The following is a 25785-nucleotide window of genomic DNA, read 5'->3' as shown; positions in this document are numbered from 1 at the left end:
CTATTCCGCTGTTGCTCTACCTCTGAGTGCAGGGTAAAATGGGAACAACTGAATACCAGGGTTGTGGCACCCTCCATGTATACCATCCATAACGTCATATTGTGAATCCTTGATGGCAACGACACCGACCAGAGCTGTCGTGCACCCCCTGTTGTGTGAAAAGGTTTCTGAATCCAGGCTTGTGCCTGGTATATTTCTAAGTTATGGAATCTGTTGGAGAAAAGAGTAATCCATCAGAAAGCACATTACCAAAGGTAAGTAATTTGTTCTTCTATGTTGTAAAATGTGTTATTCGCGGGGATTGTGTCCTCCAACGTATTCCACATTTTTGAAAGTAATTACCACAGCAGTGCTGCTTCGGAATACTTTTTCGGCGTAGGCGTCTTGCATCGATGATGTTGATACGCTGGCTCTCGAGGGCCTCTGTCGACGTCACCGGATGTTATATCTAGGACGCACGACGCCGTAGCCTCAGTTCCGTTTTTTCCGCGAACATGTTCGCTTCGGAATCTCGCCACACCTCAGTTCTTCTACTTCGTTTGCTAAAGTTGAGAAAATGTCTTTGTCTTCTTCTACCCTGAAGTCGGGCTTCAATAAGTGTCGGGATTGTGGTTCCAAAATGTCCATTACTGACCCGCACGACATTTGTCTGTGGTGCCTCGGTGAAAGCCACGCCACCGATGATTGTGATGAATGCCAATCCCTAACTTCGAAGGCCTTGTGTGAGCGGAAGAAGTTGTCGGTAGGTAGGGTTGCTAAACCCCGTAAGTCGAAATCTACTGGTCTTTCAAGCGACGATTCGAGGGGCGACTCTCCACGTCAGCGTAAGTCCAGGGAGTCTTGTTCTAGGAGTGGGTCCCGCCATTCCTCTGCCTCTTGAGGCATTCATGGAAGCGCCGTCACCGAGCGCCTTGCCCGTCCTCATCAGAGGACTCTGCCAGACGGCGGGTGGCTTCTCCCACGAAACACTCGTCGCCGGCCGAATGGGATGAATTCCGCCGGCAGATGATGGCGATTTTTGAATCGTTCCGTCCGCACCATCGAGGGAAGCCGGCAAGGAACGCGCTAGAGCCACCGCTCGGGCGGTCAGCGCGATCATTGGGAACCGTCGCGGTCCCGATCGGACAAGGATTATCGCTACCGTGCCCGGTCCAAGTCCCGTCCTCAACGCCGTCGAGACCGTTGGAGCCTGTGAGGCCTTCTAATAAGGCATTGATGCCATCGGCGCCATGTCCGTCGAGGGACTCTATCAATGCTCCGGCTCCGAGGAAGTTGTCGACGCCATCGGCGCTGACGCTGTCGAAGGACACGCTCGGGGCTCCGGCCTCGAAGCCGTTGTCGCCTCGGTCGACGTTGACGCCACTTCCATCAGCACCCTCGATGCCTTTTGAGGAGAATTTACCAGAGGTGCCCCGGAGAGCTGTGGAAACTCTGAGAAAGGCTCTCATCAAGTCTATGCGGCCTATGTTTGACCCATAGTCTGTTCCTCCTCCCAGGGTGGAATTGTTCCAACCCTTGGAGTACATTTCAGAGGTGAAGGAAGAGTCTGATGAGGAGGGGGTTGTGCCTCCTGAGGTTCCTGATGACCTGTTGTCTAGTAATAGCCAACAGGAAGTCCTTTGTCAATCTTTACATGACCCCAGTGGTCTTGATACCTCTCCGGAGGTTGAGTTTGGCAGGCCTGAGCCTGGTACACATGCAGACTCCTCCTACAGGCACCTCATGTCGAGGGTGACTTGAGTATTTGGGGTGGTCGGCTCCATCTGCTGATTTTCTGCAGGATGATTTTACAGATATTCTGGATCAAGGTCCACCCACTGACCTGGTGTTGCCATTTCATATGGCGTTGCAAAAAAGGGTGACGGCGGCTTGGACTGCTCCGGAGAGTCTCCCGGCAGTGACTAAGTCGTTGCCGAAAAAATACCGCCCAGCCAGTGGTGACCCCTGCTACTTGTCTACGCACACTACTCCGGAGAGTTTGGTGGTGCAGGCGGCTACGGCCCCAGCAAAGCAGGCAGCGTACCCTACTATCCCTCCGGATAGGGATGACAAGTGCTTTGATGGTTGGGCGAAGATGGTGTTTTCTTCTGGGGGTATGGCTTTAAAGGCAGCCAACTCCGTTTGTGCCCTGGCAAGATTCACTCACACTCTGTGGAATTGTGTGTCGTTGGCGGCTGAGCATATTCCCAAAGGGGAGTAACGGGATGGTTTTCTAGCCCTCGTGGAAGATGGCAAGAATGCCATGTGTTTATCCATTCAGTCGGGTCTGGACTTGGCAGACTGTGTAAGCCGGTCCATGGTTGCGAGCACTGTGATACGCATGTTTGGTGGTTGTGGAAATCGGAAATCGGGGTTTGTTCCGGATGTGCAATCCCGGCTCCTCAACATGCCCTTTGATGGTGTCCATCTTTTTGGCAGCAAGGCTGATGAGAGCCTTGAGAGGTTGCAGACCTCCAAAGCTGCAGCAAAGTCCTTGAGCGCTACAGTACGTCAACCTCTGCCTTTTTTTGTCCTAGGAGACAGCAATGGAGGGGAGGTTTCTTTTGATACTACTCTTCCTTTGGTAGATTGAGGGGAGCTGCCAGTCAAAGGGGCCAACGTAGGAGTACCGGAGGTGGAAAACAAGGTACTCGAGGTGCCAAAGCCGCTCGGGCAGTTGCCTCTTTGCCCTCAGGCACTGCCGCAGCCGCGTCAGCTCAGACATGAGGCCATGTCTCATGGTTGGGGGAAGACTGGCACAGCATCTTGTAGAATGGCGTGCCATTTCTTCAGATGTGTGGGTTCTGGAGATCATAGCCCACGGCTACTGTCTTCCTTTCCGGCAGAGGCCTCACGACAGTCCACCGGGGAAGCTCTCTTTGAAGTGTCCGGATCCGCTCCTTGCGCAGGAAATCCTATCCCTGCTGGAGAAAGGCGCCATAGAACTGGTGCCTGTAGCGGAGAGGAACAAGGGATGGTATTCCCCATATTTCTTGATCGCGAAAAAAGACAGAGGATTGAGACCCATCATGGACTTGCGTGGTTTGAACAAGCTCCTCAGGTAGGACAAGTTCAAGATGGTTACTCTTTCTCAAGTCCTCCAGGCCCTTCAGCTTCAAGATTGGTTGGTGTCTCTCGACCTCAAGGATGCTTACTTTCATGTGCCGATTCATCCCAAGCACAGGAAGTACCTGAGGTTCGCGGTTGGTGACTAGCATTTTCAGTTTCGGGTCCTGCCGTTTGGATTGACCTCCGCCCTGAGGGTCTTCACCAAGCTGATGGTGGTAGTGGCAGCGCATCTCAGGAAAGGGGGGATTCACGTTTACCCCTACCTGGATGATTGGTTGATCAGGGCGCGCTCTCCTGAGCAAGTCCTGGATCATCTGTACGTCACCTGCCACTCCCTTCACAAGCTGGGCTTCTCCCTAAACTTAAAGAAGTCTCATGTGACACCTACCCAGTGGCTCCAGTACATCGGAGCAGTGCTCGACACATCCCTGGGGCAGTGTTCGCCTCCCCACGTGAGGGCTCATCACATTCTGCAGATGGTGGACAAGTTTCAACGGGCCCAGAGTCTTCCGGCGTTCGAATTCTTGAGGTTGCTCAGCCTCATGGCATCCTGCATTTTACTGGTGCCAGAGGCCAGGCTGCGGATGAGATCTCTGCATTGGTCACAGTTGCAGTGGTCACAGTTCTCCAGCAGGATGTCGGATCCCGTTCAGATTCCGCCCTCGGTCACCCAGGACCTTCTGTGGTGGACCGTCGAAGGAAATCTGTTGAGAGGGGCTCCGTTTTGGCAACCGTGGCCGGAGGTGACGATTGTGACAGATGCATCCCTCACGTGGTGGGGAGCTCATGCTAATGAAATGACGGCCAGCGGCCGTTGGTCTCTGTCGGAGTACAGACTCCACATCAATCTGTTAGAGCTGCGGGCTGTCAGGCTAGCCATGAAGGCTTTTCTGCCGTCTGTGCGGGGGAAGAATGTCCCGATTATGACGGACAATTCAGTGGCCATGCACTACCTCAACAAAAAGGGGGGGGCAGGGTCACTGGTCACTCCCACTGTGCAGGGAGGCGATGCAGCTCTGGTTCTGGGCCACCCAGCAGGAAATTTCGATCTCGGCAGTTCATCTGGCTGGAGACCAAAACGCGGCGGTGGACGCTCTGAGCAGGCAGAGCAACATTTTTTTAACAAGTGGGAGCTGGCTCAGGAAGTTCTTTTGGAGATATTCGCCCTTTGGGGAAGCCCACAAGTGGATCTCTTCGCCACTAGTGTCCACCGGAAGTGCAAGAGATACTGCTCGCGGGAATTTCCTCCAAGGGGAGCCATAGGAGATGCTTTCGTAGTGGAGTGGTCCTTCCCACTGCTGTACGCGTTCCCTCCAGTCCCCGTACACCCGCAGGTGTTGCGGAGGTCACAGAGGTTTGGTTCCCGGATGATCCTCATTGCTCCAACATGGGCCAGGAGAGCGTGGCACCCGGACCTTCTAGACATGTCCATCTGCCCTCCACGTCGTCTTCCCTACCGAGACGATCTGCTCTCACGGGAGGAGGGGGTCGAGTTCTCCATCCAGAGGTCAAGTCTCTCAGCCTTCATGCTTGGTATCTGAAAGACTGTGATATAAGGATTGGGACCGCCCCGAAGACGTGATGGAGGTGTTGCTTTCGGCCAGAAGGCCCGCAACGAATTCCCTGTACCGTTGCCATTGGAGGAAGTTCTGCGACTGGTGCAGGGTACAGAATGTGGATCCTTTCCAATGTTCCATTCCTTTGGTTTTGTCTTTTTTGCTTTCTTTAGCCCACAAGGGCCTGCATGTGGGTACCATTAAGGGTTACCTGGCGGCGCTGTCCATAATTAAGCGCTTGTCTGAGGAATGTTCTTATTTTAAGATCCCTTTGATTTCACAGTTTCTAAAAGGGCTAACTAATGTGTTTCCACCGTCGCCTTTCCAGGTGCCGGGATGGGATTTGAATTTGGTTTTAAAGTTCCTAAAGGGAGCTCCATATGAGCCCTTACATTCTTGTCCATTGCGACTATTGTCCTTTAAAACTGTATTTTTAGTTGTGGTTACTTACGCACACAGAGTGAGTGAGTTGCAGGCACTTTCCGCCAAGCCACCTTTCACAGAGTTCCATAGGGACAGGGTTGTCCTTGGGGTTCGTCGTCCTTTTCTTCCAAAGGTTGTGTCAGAATTTCATTTGAGCCAGAAGGTAGTTCCTGCGTTTTATCCTGCTCCGCATCCTGGTAAGGAAGAGGAGAGGCTCAATAGGTTGGATCCTGGGAGGGCTTTAAGTTTCTCTCACGGATGTCCCGGTACAGAGTGGACGATCAGCTCTTTGTTGGATATGCTGGAAGGCGTGTAGGTCAAGCTGTTTCGAAGCAGACCTTGTCCAGATGGATCATTTTGACGATCTCTGAATGTTACCGTTTGGCGGGTAAGGACCCTCCAGTAGGCTTACGGGCTCATTTTACTAGGGGTGTGGCTACCTCCACTGCTCTGCAGAGGGGTGTTCCCATTCGTAATATTTGTGAAGCAGCCACATGGGCCTCTGGCCATACTTTTGTGAGACACTATTCCCTGGACTCTATCCATGGGCAAGATTTGGCCTTTGGTAAGGCAGTCCTATAGTCAGCAATTTGATTGGGCATTCTAAATTGATGAAATTGTGAATTCTTTTCCCACCTCCATACGTTGGTATTGCTTTGGGTGTCTGTCAAAGATGTGGAATACGTCGGAGGACACAATCCCCTCGAAGAACAAGTTACTTTCTTACCTGGTAACGTTCTTTCGATGGGATGTTCCTCCGACGTATTCCACATTGAACCCTCCCAACTTGCCCCTCTACAGAATTTCTTATGCGATTGCAGCTTACGTTTCCGCAAGGCTTTCTGCAGTCATACTGGCAGGTGATTGGTGCCATGCGTTCTGGGGAAAAAACTACAACTGAGGCTACGGGCGTCGTGCGTCCTAGATATAACATCCGGTGACGTTGACCTAGGCCCTCGAGGGACAGCGTATCGACGTCATCGACGCAGGACGGCTACGCCAAAAAAAGTTTTCCGAAGCAGCACAGCTGTGGTAATTACTGTCAAAGATGTGGAATACGTCAGAGGAACATACCATCGAAAGAACGTTACCAGGTAAGAAAGTAACTTATTTTCTGCAAAACCTCAGATTCTGTCTCAACCCTAGAAAATATTTAAAATGTATTTTAATTAATCGTATGTATACAACAATCAACATTTTTCTCTGAAATGTGAAAAAGATTTATACAATTCATATGCAATGCTGCAAAACAAGCTGACATGCATTTTGTGGTCATTTACTAATTCTACACAAATAAAGTGAGAGTGTTCTGCTTAATCTTTATTTTAAAAATAAAATCTGAGATCATGTACTTTATTATGTATATTTTTGGGGAATTGTATTGAATGTTGAAGTGTAAATCCTTAAAAAGCATTTTTGTATACATATAGGTGTTTTAAAGAAATTTGCTAACAATGAAAAAGGAACTACATAAGTGAGTTATTTTGCAGCACTCGTATTGTTTTACAGCCAGGATGGTAGGATAGGGTGCTTGTGGTGCCGCTTAAAATAATGCATGGAGAGATAAGAAACCAGTTTCTAATGGACTCATTCCTCCCACGGATTCCTCATCTATGATATCTATCTCCCAGCGTCAGCTGCTCTTCAGGAACTTCTCCACTGCCAAGGGCCGCTGCATGGCTCCGTATCGGTTCTGCCCGACGACTCAGCGCCAGCACATCCCAGAAGGGGAAATGCGGGACGGTTTCCTGCCCATTGTTACAGATGGCAAGGAGGATTCCCGTCAAATAATGCAGTCTAGTCTGGACACTGCAGATTGTATTGCTAGAACGAGGGCTACCAGCACTTTCTTGAAGCACCTTTTAAGCCGAGGACGTCAGGGTTTGTCACTGACGCAGAGGAGAAGCTCCTGGACAACCCCTTTGATGGCATGAACTTGTTCAGAACCAAGGCTGACGAGTCGCTTCAAAAGTGCCAGGCCTCTAAGGAACAGCCAAATCATTGGGGCTGGCTGTGCAGCAACAGCAACAGGTAGGGTAGGTTATTTGTTCCTTTGCCTCTTAGGCCAAGAGGGGTAGAGGTCAGTCTTCCTCAGGCAGGCAACAACCACGCTGTTCCTACATGATTACAGGACGCTGTGCACATAGAGGAGGCACTTTTTCCCCCAGCGCAAAGCCTCTTTGAAGAGGATTTCCGCCATTCATCCCCTGTGGTGGCGTAGGATGTCCTAGTTTGTCGAGGAATGGAGAAATACCACCTTGGACGCCTGGGCTTTGCAAGTTGTCCAACAGGGATACCTCCTCCCCTTTGCCTCTCAATCTCCAGATCACCCCTTGCCGCTAACCCTTGCCTCCCGAACCTCTCCTGCTGGAGGAGATCCGTCAGCCCCTGGCAAAAACAGGCCATAGAGATGGTACCCTGCTCAGAACGATGCAGGGGTTGGTACTCAACTTACTTTATGGTGCCATAAGGAGGACAGGAGTCTAAGACGCATCATGGATCTGCAACTCCTGAGCTTGTACTTGCGCAAGGACAAGTGCAAGGTGGTTACTCTAGCCCAGACCCTCCAGGCCCTGGATGTTAACGATTGGCTAGTTCCCTGAATCTCCAGAGTGCTCTCTTTCACTTGGGATTATCCACAAGAAGCACAGAAAGTATATGAGATTCAATGTGGACAGCTGTCATTACCAGTTCAAAGTCTTTTCTTTTGGTCTTTCTTCAACACCCAGTGTTTTCACCAAGGTGCTAGCAGTAGTGTCGGCTCGCCTCAGGAAGGAAGGCGTTCACGTCTTTCCCTACCTGGATGACAGGCTCATTGGAGCCCGTTCATCGGTACGAGCCTCAGCACATCTGTACCAGACTTGCAGCTAGTTTCCGCCGTCCTATTCACTCTGATTTATTGGTACATTTTCAAGATGGTACAGGTTTTTCAACCTCAGAAGATGGTTCCCATCTCAGCTTTTCTGCTCTTGCTGGGTCTCATGGCGGCATTTATCTTAGTTGTACCGGAGGCCTGTCTGCGCATGAGATTGCTATAGTGGTTGCTGAGCTCTCAGTGGTCTCGGTTTCAGGGTCAGACTTCAGACCACCTTCTGGTCTCAAGAGAGTGTGTCTGGAGACCTTCAATGGTGGTCCATGAAAGACATCCTCCTGAAGGGATCTCTTTTCCATTAACTCTTGTCACAAGTGACCCTAGTCACAGATGCATGCCTGAAGGGTGTGGGTGCTCACCTACATGATCTGCTGGTGAACGGGCTGTGGTCCCCATCAGAGTGCTGGGAACACATCAGTCTGTTGGAGCTGAGGGCGATCAGGCTGGCCCTGGTTGCTTTTCTCCCCTCTGTGAAGGGCAAGACAATATTGGTCCTGACGGACAATACTGTAGCCATGCATTACCTCAGCACAAGGGGTGTTGTGGGCTCCTCCCAACTGTGCAGAGAAGGGCTCTGGAGAACAGCGTGCCTCTGACTGTAGCTCACCTGGCCGGCAAAGAGAACACTAGAGGATGCACTAGGCAGGCAGTCCTCAACCTCCCATGAGTGTGAGCTCTGCCTGGAAGTTCTGGAGGAGATTTTCTCCCTTTTGTGGGGTACTTCCTAAGTGGACCTCTTCACTCCCATTGTAAACAGAAAATGCAAGTGGTTCTGCTCCAGAGGATTCCTTCCACAAGTTGCTCTGAGGACGCCCTGGCGGTCAAATGGGACTTCGACCTGCCTGTGTTCCTGTTGATCTTGGTCATTCTGCTGGTTCACAGTAGACTGCGTCTGTTCGGGCCCACAATGATCTTGATCACTCCAGACTGGGCCCTGAGAACGTGGTACCCAAAGTTGTTGGACCTGGCCACCTGCCCTCCCTGGCTTCTTCCATAGAGGACGGACCTCCTCCCCCACTCAAAGGGGAAGGTCTTGCACCCGAACCTCTGCAGCCTGAATCTTCATGCCTGGCTGCTGAAAGGTTGAGGTATCGGGATTGGGATTTGTTGCTGGACGTTCTGGACATACTCCTATCTACTAGAAGAACCTCAACCAAGTCCATTTATGCCTGCAGGTGGCAGAGGTGTTCGTCTTGGTGCCGGGAGAGGGAGCTGGACCTTTTTACTTCCTCCACCTCCTTGGATTTTTTTCTGTCTTTGGCCTGGACGGGTCTACAAGTTGGTACAGTGAAGAGATAATGTGCAGCCATTTCGGTCTTCAGAAGGGCCTCTTTTTCACAATCCCCACTGTGATTTAAATCCTCAGGGGTCTTTCCAATATGTTTTCCCTCATGCCGGTTTAGTGTTGACATTTGTAATGGGTGCTCCGTTTGAGCCCCATCATTCTTGTTCTTTAAGACTGCTCACTCACCCTTGAGGTGATTTTCCTCGTTGCCATCACATCTGCTAGCCGGGTGAGTGTGCTCCAGGCTCTGTCTGTTAGTCCTTCAGACTTGGTTCTCTCCAAGGAGAAGGAGCCGTTGAGCATTAGACCCTCCTTCCTTCCGAAGGTGGTCTCTGATTTCCATCTCTCTCACAAAATCCATCTACTAGTCTTCTTTCCTCTGCCCCACTCTTCCAAAGCAGAGGAATTATTCCATCGGTTAGATCCGGTGTGGGCCCTCAAGTTCTACGTCTCTAGGGCTCGGGAAGACAAGACTGATGACCAGCTTTTCGTTGGTTATGCAGGTGCCCTAGTAGGAAGGGCTGTTAATAAACACTCTGTCTCGCTGGATCATTCTCTACATCTCCAAATGCTACAATCTGGCTGGCAAAGGGGCCCCTGAGGGTCTCAGGGCTCATTCCACCAGAGGTTTGGTGCCACTTCAGCTCTGCAGAGTGCTTGTTCTGAATATTTGCCAACCAGCCACAAGGTCTTCATTGCCCACTGGCTAAGCATTACTGCTTGGATCCTATATCTGGTCAGGACGCTCGTTTCGGCAGGGATTTCATTCAGAGTTTTCTGGTTTAGCTGGTATCCTTGCTGCCCTCCCTCCTCCAGGTTGTTGTACTGCTTTGGGAGTCTATCATAGAGGAGGAATCCATGGGAGGAAGAAGTCCATTAGAAGAACAAATTACTTGCCTCTCCGTAATGTTCTTTCTGATGGATGGTCGCCCACGGATTCCTCGTCGCCCTCTCTACCTGCCTCTCTTGGGGTTGCCAGTACACCTTAGTTTTCGGTCCCTCAGCATTGGAGTACTAAGGGAGAAGGGTGAAACTGAGATTACGGGCCGCATCGCCTCTATATATACTGGCCTAACATTATTTCTGGCACTTAGAGCCGTTGGGCAGAACTGACACGGAGCACACTGTGCCCCCTGTCTGTGAAAAAGTTTACAAAGGCAGCTGGCGCTGGGAGATGGATATCATAGATGAAGAATCTGTGGGACGAAAGTCCATCAGAATGAACATTACCTAGAGGTAAGTAATTTGTTCTCCTGAGGAGTACAAGGACATAGGAATTGGCTGTAAACTGAGTATAGCAGGCTAAATAATGAAAATGGTGTAGTTTGTGGGGAAAGTGAGAAGGAAAGCTTGTGCCCTTGTGGAAGTGGCCTTTTGAAGTGGCCTCTTACGCTTGGCTACTCTGGACCTTGGATGCCAGCATCTCCATGAATTCTACTGCTACGGTGTGCTAGGCCACGCCCCCCTTGCTACTGCCTTCCTACATAAAGGCACACGTGCACAACCTTGTGGAAGTGGCCTTTTAAGGGTGGCCTGTCACGCCTGTTGGGCCGGGTGGGCGGTGGTCAGAAACACATACTCTACTTTAAATGTTGGTAAGCAATTACGTGATCTAGCATGGGTATCCACTTCATTGTGTTGGTCATAGCTCAAGATTGTAAAGAGTTCACTCTACGGTATTTCCTGTTTAACCTGCTTATGTGATGTTAGTTACGATGACATGTGCGACTGTTGCTTCATCCAATTTGTTGTGTTTGCGGCGATTGTGGTAAAAATTTTCTTTTTAGTCTAACCACCTCTTCTTCAGTTGCTGCGTCTGTACCATTTTGCGTCCATTCTCGCATGACTGATCCGATAGTCTGGTGACATTGCTTCATCTAATTGAAAACTGTTTTGAAAACATTGTTCGTTCCCTTTTCCTCATCTGACAAGTGTGATCTCTTCCAACATAGTGAGCTTGCTCAGCTCACACTGACATAAGTCAAATGAGCTTAACTCCACTTAGTTGATTAAACTCCCCAGTGTTTTTATTTTTTTATTTTAATTTTTTAGCCTTTCCTTACTTATTTGTATGTTTAATGCTAAGGTTTAATTGTCTAACATGAGACTTGCTTTCTGGTTTATTAGCCTCTGTGCTCCACTGCGATTAAATCGCTGTCAGCTCTTGACCCACATCATCCTCAATTTTTAGTTTTTACTCTAAAAAGGAAGGAAGGGAGTACAGCGTGGCGAAGGATTGGGGGGGTTTCCACAATCTTTAGATTTGACAAAGGCAAGGAGGGTGGTTTTGTAATAAGGGGTTTATGGGACGGTCTCCCATTACACAAAAAGAAAATTGGGGATTTACACGTGGTAAAAATAGGTAAGCAAGTGTCTCTTTTATGTGTTTATTTGTTTGAAAATAAGATAGTCACAAGTTAACAGTGTTTGTAAAAGATATCAATTGTAGCATCAGTGCAAAGTACAAATATCACAGAGTATAAGGTAGCAGTGCCGAATGCAGAACTAGATGAAGCCTTGTGTCATTTAGATCGCACAATTACGGGGAAGAAGGGAGGGGAGAAGTGCCAAAGCGGCATGGTGGGTGAGGAGGAGTGCGGGTGACTCAATAAGTGCTCTCAGAGGGTGGCTCTTAAGTGCAAAAAGAAGGGACTGTAGGGTTACAGATACAGACCTGTAAGAGCTGAAGGAGCCCAGAGGCAGTGCAAGGGCAACTGTACATGCAGGAGCCTGGGCCCGAGGTCAGGGGCGGCCAGGTGACCAGTGTGCGGAGCTATCAGGGACATAAGCAGGGGAGAGGAAGAGAGTAAGCGGAAGCAAAAAGGAAGGTCTTGAGTTGCTTCCGGAACCTGAGGTGGTTCTGCTCAAGTTTGAGAGAGACAGGGAGGCTGTTCCAGAGGGAGGCCCCAGCCGTGGAAAGAGATCTGCCCCCATTCTCTGCTTGGAAAAGCATCTGACCCTCAGAGAATTGGAGGTGGATGAGCAGAGAACTCAAGAAGGAAGATGTTTAGCAAGTGAAATAACGCTTCAGTACTGATATCATTGAGGTCGTACAGCATCAACGCAAGTGTGAGCATGTACTGGATTAGTGCAGCATACTGAGATCAGTGAGGACATAACACATCAGTGAAAAGTAAAGTGATAAGTGAATATATACTGCATCAGTGCAGATTAGATGGATATATATTCTGCATTAATGCCTACTACAGGCGGCCACTCATCTTATTCGTGCAGTGGTGCTTAGCAGGATATACAGGAACAATGATGAGGGTGCACATGTGTTGATGATCAGCAGAGACCTCTTGGGGTATACCGGCCTAAGTACTACTGTGAAGTTCAGTAAGGTATGAGTGTTATCTCTGCAGACCTGTTGTGTATAGCGTGTTTGATCAGGCTATATGATCATAAGTGTTAATCGCAGGCCTTGTGCACGTAGGGGTATTTTGTGGATTTACTAACATCAGTGCCAATTAAATAGGCTATGTATGTGCATTATGATTGGGAGAGGCAGTTACAATGTTGGAATATCAAGATTTTTTTCATGGAGCTGCCATGAGTGTACCCCTGAATCGTATGATTTCAGATTGCATTCATTGTTTGTTTTTATGTGCAGTTTTGGGGGTGGGCTTTCTACAAATCCCTCAATTTCCTGAGGGCTTGACAGAGCGTCAGTGATTGTCTGCCATTCCGATGGTCAAACTCCATGGCTGAGGTCCAGCTATGCCAGTGGACAGATTTTGAAGGCAAATAAAATGATATATTTTCATATTCTTCGCACTGGTCTGTTTTTATTCTTGAACAGCTGCTGAGGATGAGGAGCTTGCAACTCCCTTGGAGGGTCTTGGATTCCAACCTCAAGAAACTCGACTGTGCCAGCAGATGAAGATGGCCACTGTTGCCCCATCGCCTGAACAGCTCTCATGGAAGAAAGACATGGTGACCAGCACAGACACCGGCCGTTGTTGCAACCAAGGTAAGTGTTTGTCTCAGTCTAAGATGGAACAGACTTTGTTAGGAGTCTGCTTTCTATGTATGGCTGACATGGTCAGTTCCTGCTCTTTTCTTCTCACAGTTGTTTTTTAGTTCCCAAGTTTAGATTGGTTTTCATTTCTTTGTAGAGCTCAGTGCAAACTCCTTCCTTTAGTTGCATGGTTCAAACAAACTTCAGTTTTCACTCTACTTACAAGGAGAGTCTTTCATTGAAGCGCCACTGATCTGTAGCTGATGCAATGGCATTTTAAGAAATGAAGCGATCTTATATTCAGTCTGTAGCAAATATTAAACAAAGGTAGTCATCTCAATCTCACAGTGGATTTCAGTCTCCAAAGTGAAGTCTTATTAATTTTAAAAGTTAATCTCATTTGATATCCATTAGTCTGCAAATCACCTAATCATGCCTTTGATGTGCTTTTGTTAAAACCCCCTTATGAACTGTTTTTATAAGGTGCGCCTTAAGTTAAGTCTGCCCATAAAACGCAGAGTGAATCAGCCCAATATCTCTGTTGCCTACTTATCATATACTAGCCATCACTTCCCTCTCCAACTTGGTACCCCTCTTACTCCAGCCATGCAGAATCTTCCTCTTAGTCCACACTACTGCTGTTCCCATACTTACCCACCAGCTCTCTAAACAGATCACTCCCTCCTTACTACCCTATGCTTCTCTTAACTCACCGCGCACCAGGGCTTCCCCCTTCCAACTCTGCCGTCTCAATCTCCTTGCTTGGACTCGGCAGGTTCCTGGTATCCCTAGGTCTGCTGTCCTGCCAGCTCTCACAGAAAATGACAACCACTGATTGGGCTGGCTGTCTTTCAAAGTCTGGCTCCTCCTCCTTTTGTGGAATGTGCGAATGCTGTGTGGGATGGGCAGCTCTCTGGGTGGACTATGTGCTCAGGGACATCTATCTTACAGGGAGGTTGGCCTGAGGTTATTTGAAGGCCAGCCATCATTTAGTATTTTAAACTGACCCTGTTCATAAAGATGTTCTCATCCCCTTCCCTTTGCAGCTCTGGTGAGTTTGCATGCATGGAATTGTGTTCATCTGAAGATTTGCATGTTATTCAGGGATCTGAAAACCCTCTAATAAGCCTGGGTTGAGGTTTGTTTCTACTAGTGTGTTCTCTTTGTGTGAAGCTTGCAACATGTAACATTTGCCACAGCTGAAGAGCAATGATTAACTACGTTGACTTTCGCACAAGATACGTGTGTTAGTTTTTTATATTTTGTGTATTTTCCAATTGATAAATTGTATTCAAGGGGATCCTGTGAATCGCTCTGGTCCCTCGAACTTTCATTACTAATTCTTCGCCTCGCCGGAGGAACAAATTCATCAACTCCATTTTCTGGGATCCTTGAATGTTGAAACTTGGTTCCCTTAAAGAGAACAAGATTATTTTCCTCGTTGATGGTTGGGGTCTGGCTGCAGAGCGCTTCAAGATCTCTACATCCTATGGGGTTTTCTTGAACTAGCCTCGCTGGCATCTTTGAGTACTGTGACAATGCTGCTGATGTTGCCCGTGTTGCCGTATGGGATGCCCCTTCTCATGTGGCTAGGGCAGTACGGCCACAGTCTAGAAGACCCCCTGGTGTTGGTAAAATGTGGGAGGATCACATGGGAATCAATCAACCCTGTGGGATTGGGGACGAACTTCAGGAGAGAAAGCAGTATTTTCCCTACCCTTATGACCCAAACCCCCACACTAACATTCACCAATCCTCTGTGTTATCAAGTAAAGAGGGACTACCTTCTTCTATCTACTGAGACGAGGAAGAGTCCTGTGCCATCATGGGGGAATACTGACAGTGCGATGAGGAAGTACCAGAGTAATGAAGAGCATGGATGAGAAGCAAAGTGTTCAGTCTAGTCTTTTCCTCACCTAAATGGTCGCACATCTATTGTGATGGGTGGAGAGAAAAATATCTAACCCCATTGACGGCGGTGAACTATAAGACGATGGATGCCGAAGATCGTTGGAAAGCCTTGATAAGTGGCCAAAAGACATTGTGGGTTATTGCTCCGGTGTCCGCAATTGGAACCATAAGTGCCTACTTAAGAGTAACAAAAACACATTATAATTACGTAACGGTAAAGACAAGAAGATTTTTAAGGATTTAAGGATGTAAGGAACCTGCAACCGCATTCACACCTTTCTGCCTTTCTGTTTCTGGAACTATGTAAGGGTTAAAGAACAAGCAATATGATGTACATTTTGTTGGCAAAATAAAATACATTTTCCTTTTTGTAAAAATTGTTAATTCAATTGAATTAAAAAAAAACAATTAAATGCTCTGACAGCGTTCAAAAGGAACGTGGGAAAACAGAAGGAGAGACTTTAACTCTGGTGTGACTGGGAGTGTGGCAGCTGGTGTTCAGGCAGAGAAGAGCTGGAGAGTAGGAGACAGTATCCCAGCGAGAGGCGTGCCCAGGAGAGCTGCGGAGAGGCTGGATTGAGACCAGAAGAATCAGAGTAAGCTTTCCTGACAGTGCATGGAACTGGGATGCCTACCGTGCTCCTGCTGGGGAGGTCCTCCCAACCGGCACAAAGCTGCGAGAAGCCAGGATCAGAAATCCAGAGCCGTGAACCCACGGGAAAGGGTTGGACACTGAGGAGCTGTCCAGGAAAGCACAGAAGGGCACAGTGGAAATTGGGTCTGGGACCCGCATGAAGAAAATAACGCACATTTTATAACGGACAACCCCTGTCATGAGTGGAAGCAGGCTGTGGAAGACTGTGCGAGAATCTTTTGTTTGCATGTGTGATGTAAATTGAGTTTTCTAAAAGTTGGAAAGTGACAAACGTTGCTTTATTAGGACTTAATCTAAGCATTGCAGAACCGCATTTTCGTTGTTCATTTTGAAAAATTACTTAATTGCTGTGCTGCTTTCTAAATACTAGATAACTGCCCTGCCGCTGGGGACGACATCTCCCAGCAGCCCCTAGCCTACTTAGTGACTCGCCAGGTGCATCGTGCCGGCACGTCAAAGCCGGTTTGTGCTGATTCGTGCGGGGCAGAGGTAATTAGAAATCTGCTGTTTGTCTTTAGGTACTTTCGGTTCGGTTTGTTATTGGTGAGTTCTTTATTTACCTATTTTTATACTTTCCGAACGACTCGCTATGGAAGGGCAAATGGTCTAAGCCTCTTGCTGACTGTACAAGGCAGCTCGAGAAGCTAGTGTTCATTAAACCATCGTCCGTTTTCAGCACAATGTGCAGATTGCAACGCACATTAAGGGGAGTCTCTTGGATTGAATCACAAGTTTTAACTTTGCCACGGACAAGGTAGAGGTAAGGCCATGCCCCGTGGTCAGACCATATGCTCAGCTTATCCATTATCTGTCCATCCCGATCCAGGAAACCCAAACCAGAAAGGCGGGTGGTGACATCAAGGCACACAAATCGGCTATCGGCCAGAACACTTGCCCCACTTTTTGAAGCTACGCTAAATAAACTGCCCCAACTGGACTCTGCAAATAAAATATCATTGACCTATCAACACATGCTTGAAAAAGCTATACACATTAAAGCACCATAAAAAACACTCCATATCTTGAAAAGGAAAGCCAATTGTTGGTACTCGGATGATATTCAACATCTTAAAGCAGACAAACGCAAGGCGTTTGAGGACTGGCAGATGGAGAGTAGTGAAAATAGAAATAAATATCTGGTGGCAGCTAAAGTGCAGAAAGATGCTATTACATCGGCCAAGAAAATAGCCTTTGATAAAAAATGGCAAATCAAATACTAAATCATTTTTAAATAATTGTTTAAATTCTTGAGGGAACTGGAAAAGCCGATTCCACCGATTATTGTGACCAGTTAAGATAAAGAAGGGTGTTACTACATTCAAGAGGCATTGACTCAAAAAATAAAAAAGATGCAGGATGATATGAAGGCGAAACGGGACCTACATGGTAAAATGATCCAGCTATATGCCCATCGGGAAGGTGAAGTGAATGCTCCCCCCCTTTGAGTTTGTACGAGTCTCTGAAAATGAAATTTTGGTTTTGATAAAACAGCTGCGGCCCACTTTTTGTAAGGTTGACGTTTGTCCTTCAAGGCTGGTGAAAGAGTGTGCTGCTCAACTAAGTCCCCTCATAACGAAATTTGTGAACCTGTCATTCAAGGAGGGATTGGTGCCAAATTGTGTTCATTTGCCTTTATTGAAGAAATCCTCCCTGGAGCCCAAAATACCGACTAATTATAGGCCCATCCCTAATGTGCCTTTTTTACTAAAAGTTCTGCGGTATCCGCTCATTTTTTCGAAAACTTATTTTCGAAACACCATTTTGTCGAAAACATTTTGCTGAAATTTTTTTTTCATATTTATTATTTTTTTATTTTGTTTTTTTTGGTTTTGTAAGTAAAAAAAGTGTTTAAAAAAAGGGGGGTTTAGGGGGAACCCCCCGCTGTTAGGCAGAAACCTGTGCAGTTCCCTCTGGGACCACTGCAAAAGATTTAAGACTACAGGTGTTTGGCAGTAAACCCACTTGGTAGCAGTCTGTACCACACAGATTCACTTGGTAGCTGTGGCTGAGCAGTCAGACTTCCCTCAAGAAGAGTTAGGCAGTATACAGAGTATTCACAATAGGTCAAGAGAACACAGTAGAACAAGTAAACACTGACCAGAGCTTGGTGTAAAAGAGATATAATTATTTATTTAAAACCACATTTGGAAAAACACACAGGCACTAATAGTATGCAATTCAAAAACAAGGTCACTAAAAGATATACACTCATTTAGAAGAATATTAGACAAGTCTTAAGTAAAGCCCCACTTATTTTCAGACAGCGGTGAGCGCTTAACGCAGATGGCACTCTAATAATTTGTTTTAAAAGGGAGAGAAAAGCAGAGAATAAATTGAAACAGATCCCAACACTTTTTCACGAACACATCAAGAGAGGAAGGCAAAGTAAAACCGTGAAGTTAGAATTCAACTGGCTGGATCCACTTTGAGAGGATCAAACGAAATGTGTCCAAGGTCAAACGGTTGCAGTGCACAAAAGTCTTGAAAAGGTTCAAAAAGGAGTTGGACCACAGAAAGGGACCAGTTAGGAGGTCAAAGCGGCCAGCCCAGTCCAGAAGGTTAAGGGATTATTATTACCTTGTAGCAATCTTTAGAAAGGGAGGTCTGGCGGACACGGTACCTTAAAGTGGTGAGAATACTCCAGCGGGGGCAGTTGTTCCTGGCAGCGGATGCAAGTCAGTGCTTTGTCCGGGGGAAGAGAGGATCTCGTCGGGGAGGAAGACAGGAGTCTGTTGCACTGCCAGGGAAGAAACCAGCCGTGGAGTTTCTCAGGTAAAAGGAGCGGTCCTTTGGTTCGCGGTCCAGTGGTAAGTGGCTATCCGGTTGCCGGGGTGCTTGGCACAGGCAATTTGACCACAAGCCGGTCTGGGGTGCGAAGAGAAGAAGGTAAACTGGTTGTGCCCATCAGTCAGGGGAAGAAGCCTCTCCAGCCGGGAGATCTTCTCTGTCGTCGGGAAGTGGTGCGTCAGTTCCGCAGGGCTCCACCGGTGGTGTCGTCGTGGTAGGTTGGCTCAGCTTCTCCCTCGTCGGATTCTCAGGTCCTGTGGCGACTTCTGAAGTTCCAGTCCCCAAAGCCCTGCTTTTATGCAGCACACCCCCATTCACTCAGCCTAGCTGTCAATCAAACATGCTAAGTGGTGAGCCGGCCGGCTCACCACTTGGGCCAATCACACAAGAGTGCGACTTGAGTTACCAAGGTAACTCAGTCCAGGGTGCCTAAACACCCTCCCACACTCCCTGCGGTACCCAGACAGAATGGCACCACTTTTGGAGGCTTCTGGCGAGAAGCCCGCCAAAAAGTGGAACAAAGGGCTCGACTTGGGTTGGAGTCACAGAAAAGAACGCAAACACCATTTTAGAATCGAAAAATACCAACCGGCGAATTAATATTAAATAAATAAATCAGCGGTATGTTCAAGGCTATGAGAATTAAATAATTCAAGTTGGTAGCCTCGAACAATGGGAAAATCCCATAGGGATATATCCGTGGTCGAATATAAAAAGTAGTATCCACTGCCACCAGCCAAAACTCGATCAGGGGGGACGGAGACGTGCCCCCTCGACTAACAGACCCCGGGGCAATCGAATTGCCCCGACCAGTATGTCCACAATATGATGGTTTGTACTGGTTTCTGTTAATAATTTGGGACTAGTAAAGCCAATGGTGACTTTACATGCCCTGGGAGCCAGTAGTCAGTCCCAGGGTATGGAGTCTATGGTGGGGTGTCACTATGACACCCCTGTGTCACTGCACGGAGGGTGCTGTGTAACACACATAGTAAAAACACATGAGACCCTATGGAGTAAAGGACCCCATAGCCCATAAAACACATTGACAGTCGAAGGAACACCATAAATCATGTCCAAGAGTGGGAGAAAAAGAGTCTCACTCTTGGCAGGAGAAACAAACAAACTCCCGAAATCCAGCAAGGCTGCTGGGGGACTCACTAGGTTAGGAAATTCAGCCTAAAGAGAGAATTCTCCTTAACACCCGCCCATTTCAAAATGAAAATAAAAAAAAATTAACATTCGAAAAAAAAAATCGGCAAAATTGTGCCGAGAAAATGGCATTTGAAAATATGACCTTCAAAAAATCACTATAAAGCAAGTTCTGGATCGTGCTGCATACGCACAGGTTCAGATCTATCTGGAGAAGTACCACATCTAAATAAAAGGTTTTCGAAAGGCCCATAGTACAGTATCCGCCTTGCTGGACCTCGAGGCAAAGATGCTGGAAATTATAGAAGGAGGTGGGACAGCACTCTGGCTGCTTATCAATCTTTCTGCAGCTTTCGATTTAGTGCACCATGCAATACTAGTGTCCAGGCTCAAACATGGTGCACACTTCTCTACATCTGCATCTAGCTGGATCGAGTCCTTTTTGTCTCATCGGACAGCCAGAGTCTTTCTTGATGACCATAAAGCAGACTAATTTGAAATTGATTGTGGAGTTCAGCAGGGGCCATGTGTATCACATGCTTTATTTAATCTGTTCACAGCTCCATTCTTTAAGTTACTGAGTGACAGAGGGATTCTTTTCACAAACTACGCTGATGACACTCAGTGCCTAAGCCCTCTATCAGGAAATCATACTGAGGACTCCAAGATAATCAACGGTGTGTATGCCATAATCCAGACTTGGATGATGGGGAAAAACGAAATTATGATTATGGGCACAGCGTCTCGCCTGAAGAAGCTCGGGCCCAATTTTAGTGTATTCCGCATAGCCGGATGAGTTATTCCCACCTTGCAGAAGGTGAAGACCTTGGGTATGGTAATTGACAAAGAGTTTAATATGAAGGCTCATGTTAGCTTCCTGGTGTCCACTTCTTACTGCCTTAAACTGTTGGTACAACTGAGGCCGTACTTGTCGCAGGACAATAGAGCAACTATCGCAAGGGCAATTATCAGAGCTAAATTAGATTATGGCTCCAGCCTGTTACATGGTATAGGTAAAGGAGACATGATGCGCATCCAGATCACACAAAATAATGCAGTAAGAGCAGTCATGGGATTGAAAAGGAGTGACCATGTCTCCGTAGCTAGAAAAGCATTACACTGGCTTCCTATGGCCAGCAGACTACCTTTTTGAGTAATGTTTTTTTGCTTTTGATTATGCTGTCTTTTACATAACTGGTTTAATTGTTACCGATATCTAATGTTTGGCCACAATTTGTTTGATTAGATAGGCCCCGATGAAGGACTGTTGAGTCCGAAATGCATTGGCCATTTTGGGTTATGTTGCCCATCAGAAAAGCGATTGCTTACAATTACTTTAAATAAACCACCAAGTTCAAAGAATTAATGAGTTGTTAATGTGAACCAACAAAATATTAAACTTTTTTTGAAATCCAATTGGGATCTAAGGGTGTGCGGCCCACACCGCAGGCAAGTTAGCCTAGGTCTTCCTTCACATAGTTCACTCGTATCGTGCTGACGCATGGTAGCATGATTTAGTGGGCTGCACCCCAAAATACAGCAGTATTCACATACCTGTGCTTAAAACGAGCAGAAACAAAGCGGTGCCCGCTCCAGTTCCTTGTGTCTCTCTTCTTGAACTTCCCACTTCCGTGCAATTGAGAGCGGTGGCACGCAATAATGTCATACGAAGATATTGAGAAATTAACAGATTCACCAGCAACCACTTTAGGTTTCTCAACAGATGAGGCAAACACCATCTTTGATCTGATCAAAGACACGCATGCAGCCACTTTAGACATCGACCCGAATAAGAAGATCAAACAATTGGAATATTTGATCCGTAGGGAAATCAACCGCAAATTGCACGCAGTTACTCTTGGACGTTATTATAAGGCCCAACGCATCCCTCGTGTTTTGAGGATTGGACTCAAACCAACATTGTGCAAAGAGAATAAGGAATTCGTAAAAAAGTGGGAACAAATACTAAACAGATGTTCACTTGATCTGATCCTTCTCACTATTCAAGAATTATCAGCAAATTTATCTACTTTGGAACAAGAAATACAAGATTTAACTAAGGAGATCACTGAGCTTACTAATGAATCCTTTGCAGAGATTCTAGCAGACCTTAACACTCGACTTGAAGGCTATAAGTCAGATCTAGAAACAAGGAAGATATGGAAATTTAGACGAGACACCTTTGATTATTTACGTGACGAAGTTTACATGTGGGCGGACAAGTGTCAGAACCAACCGACCCAGTTCAATAAACCACGCTCAGAGCTGAGCAGCTCGGACACCGATTCGAGTAAAGAAGAGAACCCACTAAATCAACAAACAGCATCAGGCAGTGGAGATTCGACAACAGAAGGCGGACCTAGAGCAAGAAGGAATAGCCAGCCTTTTTTAGACAACAGCAGAGGAAGAAAAGAACGAGGAGGGGCAAGAGGAAAAGGACCCGGGGTCCAAACACGACACCAAGCATGGACAACCTCGTAGTTAACATCTCTGACAGGGTCCTGGGCAACCAAGAGAACAGAGTGTTACAGAAGGGGCTTAAGTTTGTACCAATTTATGGAACCAGTTTATTGAACACCAAGATTGAACTACATAAGCTCACACGCAAACTCAAATTGAAGGTATTTTTTGCAGAAATGGAAAATGAACAGCAATCTGACAGAGATACACTAGATTTAGTGGAATTTAGACCTAAAAGTACTTTTGTGGCTCCTATCACAGATCCTGCTGTTGACATTTTTGAAAAAATGGTTCTCGCAGATCTGAAAAAAATACATTTTGGTACGCCCAAATATAAGAATCTAAGTAGAGGCGAAATGGCCATCATCAAAGGCTTGTACATGGATGAAAAAATCACTATCAGGCCGGCTGATAAAGGAGGGGCGTTAGTCATTCAAAACACAGTTGACTATAAAAGAGAATGTATACGCCAATTAAGTGATCACAACACCTATGCTAAAATAGATCATGATCCGACAAACAAAATTAAAATGGACCTCGAAGCAATGCTCACAAGAGCGGAAGAGTTGGGCATGATTACGCACAAAACCAAACAATTCCTACAGAATTCAAGACCTAAAACCCCACATTTCTACTCACTTCCTAAGATACATAAAAATCTTAACAACCCGCCCGGAAGACCAATTGTCGCAGCAACAGGAGGGATTTTACAACCTTTGGGAATTTACAACGATTACTTCCTGCAACCAATTATACAAAAAAACTCCACATATGTCAAAGACAGTAATCATTTTTTGAACATTTTGGAACAGATTCACCTGGAAAAACAAGATATTTTGTTCACCATTGACGTGAACAGCCTTTACACGAGCATACCCCACGATTTAGGACAGGCAGCAGTGGAATGGCTTTTGCTAAAGGAGGATAACAAAGGAGCTCACAAAGAATTCATTTTGACATTACTGACCTTTATTTCAATGAATTCTTACTTCATTTATGAGAAAGAATACTATCTACAGACATCAGGAATGGCCATGGGAGCCACAATGGCACCAGCGTATGCCAACGCATTCATGCACCAATTTGAAACCGAACACATATTGGACATACGCAAATGGAATGATCAATTAAAAGTGTGGGTGAGTAACATAGATGATATTTTCGGGATATGGAAAGTATCCATTGACACATTAAAAGAATTTTCGACATATCTAAATCAGATCGATCCGCGAATACAGTTCACAGCAGAAATAGGAAATCCTAATATCCATTACCTTGACGTTGAAGTGAAAGTAAATCAACTACAGATCACGACTTCGCTGTACACTAAACCCACTGATAGGAACAACTTGCTACATCGCATGAGCTTTCATCCCCAGAACACGTTACGGAACTTACCCTATGGGCAGATGCTACGGCTGAAAAGGATCATCAGTGATCCAGAAGAACTTCACCAAGAATTACAAAAATTAAAAAATAAGTTATCCAGTCGAGGATACCATCAAGAGGAGTTGGATGAAGCCTCCTCTAAAGTGGCAGCCAGAACCAGAGCTAGTACATTGGAAGAGAAACCCAAAAGAGAAACCCCAACAATAGTATATGTGTCTAAATTTTCGACTCAGAGTGCACGTATAAAGAAGTGCATCACTAAACACTGGGCAATACTCACCAGCGATGAACGCACGTCTTTATTCCAAACCAAACCAGTATTTGCATATCAACGCTCAAACAATTTACGAGATTTACTGGTCAACACAAGAAACATTGCAAGTAAAAAACAAAAACAGAAAAAACAAGGTACCTACCCATGTTTGAACTGCAATAATTGCAACAGTATTATTAAAGGGAACACAGTATCACACCCTCACACAGGACAAAAAATCCCTCTCAGAGATTTTGGGACATGTGACTCTGAGAACTGCATATACTGTATACGTTATCCGTGTGGACTATGTTATGTGGGAGAAACAGGACGGAAGCTTAAAACTAGGATGAGTGAACACAAGTCGTGCATACGTAACAAAAATCCAAATTCAGCTGTGGCAAGACACTTCAATCAAAAACAGCATACAGCAGCTCAATTGAGGTTCCAAGTATTAGAAGTACTAAGTAACCAACAACAAGGTATAGATCCACGAAAGAGACGCCAACAAAGAGAGGCGTACTGGATAGATCGGCTGGACAGCTTATCACCCAGGGGAATGAACGAAGAGTTCGATTTAAACTGTTTTCTATGAACTATTTCCTATGAGTTGGTCGTTTTGAACTGTTTTCTATGTACTGTTTTCTATGAGGTTATTGGTTCGATATAAAAATCAGAGCACAAGAGACTTATCTAACCTGACCAGCGCATGCTGCGCATTATAACTGTGTTGAAAATATTTCCCATGGACGGAATTCCATTTTTGATCGTTATAACCAACATTATTCTTATTCCAACCTCACATTGTTTATGCATGTTTAGCCACATAGCATAGCATTGTTAAGTGTTAAGATGACCAAGTTATTGTTGTAAAGCATTTTTTTACTTTAGATGTTTTCTGTTTTTAATTTTTAATTGTTTATTGTCATGGTGAAATCCCTTTTTTATTTTATTTTAATTTATTTTATTTTATTTTATTTGTGGTTTTATTTGTGGTTACATTTTCGGGTAAGGCCGTTATGTGAACTATACAAGGCAAGATAAGGGTATTATTAGAGTATGCCTTTCATTTAGTCTGTTATGTCATACAAAGCTACAGGAGTTAGCGAGCAATCAGCCTCGATATATATGTTCACATTTCAAATCGGCCCCAAGGAAGATGGCGGCATACACATGGACAAGCCACCATCTTGTAGGAGGCATTGCCGTGGTAACCGCAGCCTCACTCTGAACAGAACCGATCGTTTACTTAGCAAAGTGGTCTGACACAGAATCGTGACTCAGCGAGACACATATCCTGTGCTGTAACATTCCACACAAGGTAGGTGTTTGATGACAGATTATCGTGCAGACGGTCTCATAGATGTTAAGTGTACGGCGGTAAAGCGGGCTAGGAGCACGCTTTAATGAATGTTATTCTTCAACACAGGTCAACTTGTGAATTGAATGCAAAGCGGTGGAGCCGCACATTGAAAGACAAACTTTTAAGTTTGAACACGCCAGTGATTTACTGGCCAAGGTCAGCCATTTATGACATTGACACAACAGCATTCTGCATGCATGTTTAACGTGGTCACCGTGGGATAAAGCACGGGGTTTGAGCGAGTTATTAGCAATTGATTTGTAAACTCACACCCTACCCGCTCGATTGGAATACTATTAACATCAGACACCACAGCAATGATATCACTGGCCAGTATGACCGTATACACATAAGGTGCAGTAAAACATTAACAACAGAACGGGAAGCTGGGTACAGAGAAAGTATATTAATAAGAGGCTGACAAATGTGATGTTAAATTGTAATATTGTTATCTATTAACTTGTTGACTCTTTTTCTTTTATTATTTTTTGTCGTGTTTATGTTTCTGTGTATGTGGGACCCTGTTGATTTTCCATTTTATGTGATGTAATATGGTATGCTTTTTTGTTTTTTGTTTTTTTGCTTTTGATTATGCTGTCTTTTACATAACTGGTTTAATTGTTACCGATATCTAATGTTTGGCCACAATTTGTTTGATTAGATAGGCCCC

The 25785-nt window shown here is 46.1% G+C and overlaps 1 protein-coding gene across 6 annotated transcripts in view; it reads left to right on the top strand.

Moving 5' to 3' along the window:
* The window catches only part of CABIN1 (calcineurin binding protein 1), a 1968820-nt gene that overhangs the window by 1900765 nt on the left and 42270 nt on the right, over window positions 1–25785 (top strand). For all 6 annotated transcript variants that reach the window (XM_069619890.1, XM_069619888.1, XM_069619891.1 and 3 more), the window contains one exon: window positions 12987–13157. In XM_069619890.1, coding sequence (XP_069475991.1) covers window positions 12987–13157 — 171 coding nt within the window. The remainder of the gene's footprint in view (window positions 1–12986; window positions 13158–25785) is intronic.

This window comes from Ambystoma mexicanum, chromosome 10 (genome assembly GCF_040938575.1).
Source record: "Ambystoma mexicanum isolate Mex_15411 chromosome 10, UKY_AmexF1_1, whole genome shotgun sequence".
Lineage (NCBI taxonomy): Eukaryota > Metazoa > Chordata > Amphibia > Caudata > Ambystomatidae > Ambystoma > Ambystoma mexicanum.
Note: the sequence above shows the minus strand (reverse complement) of the source record. Positions and strands in the feature narration are given on the sequence as shown.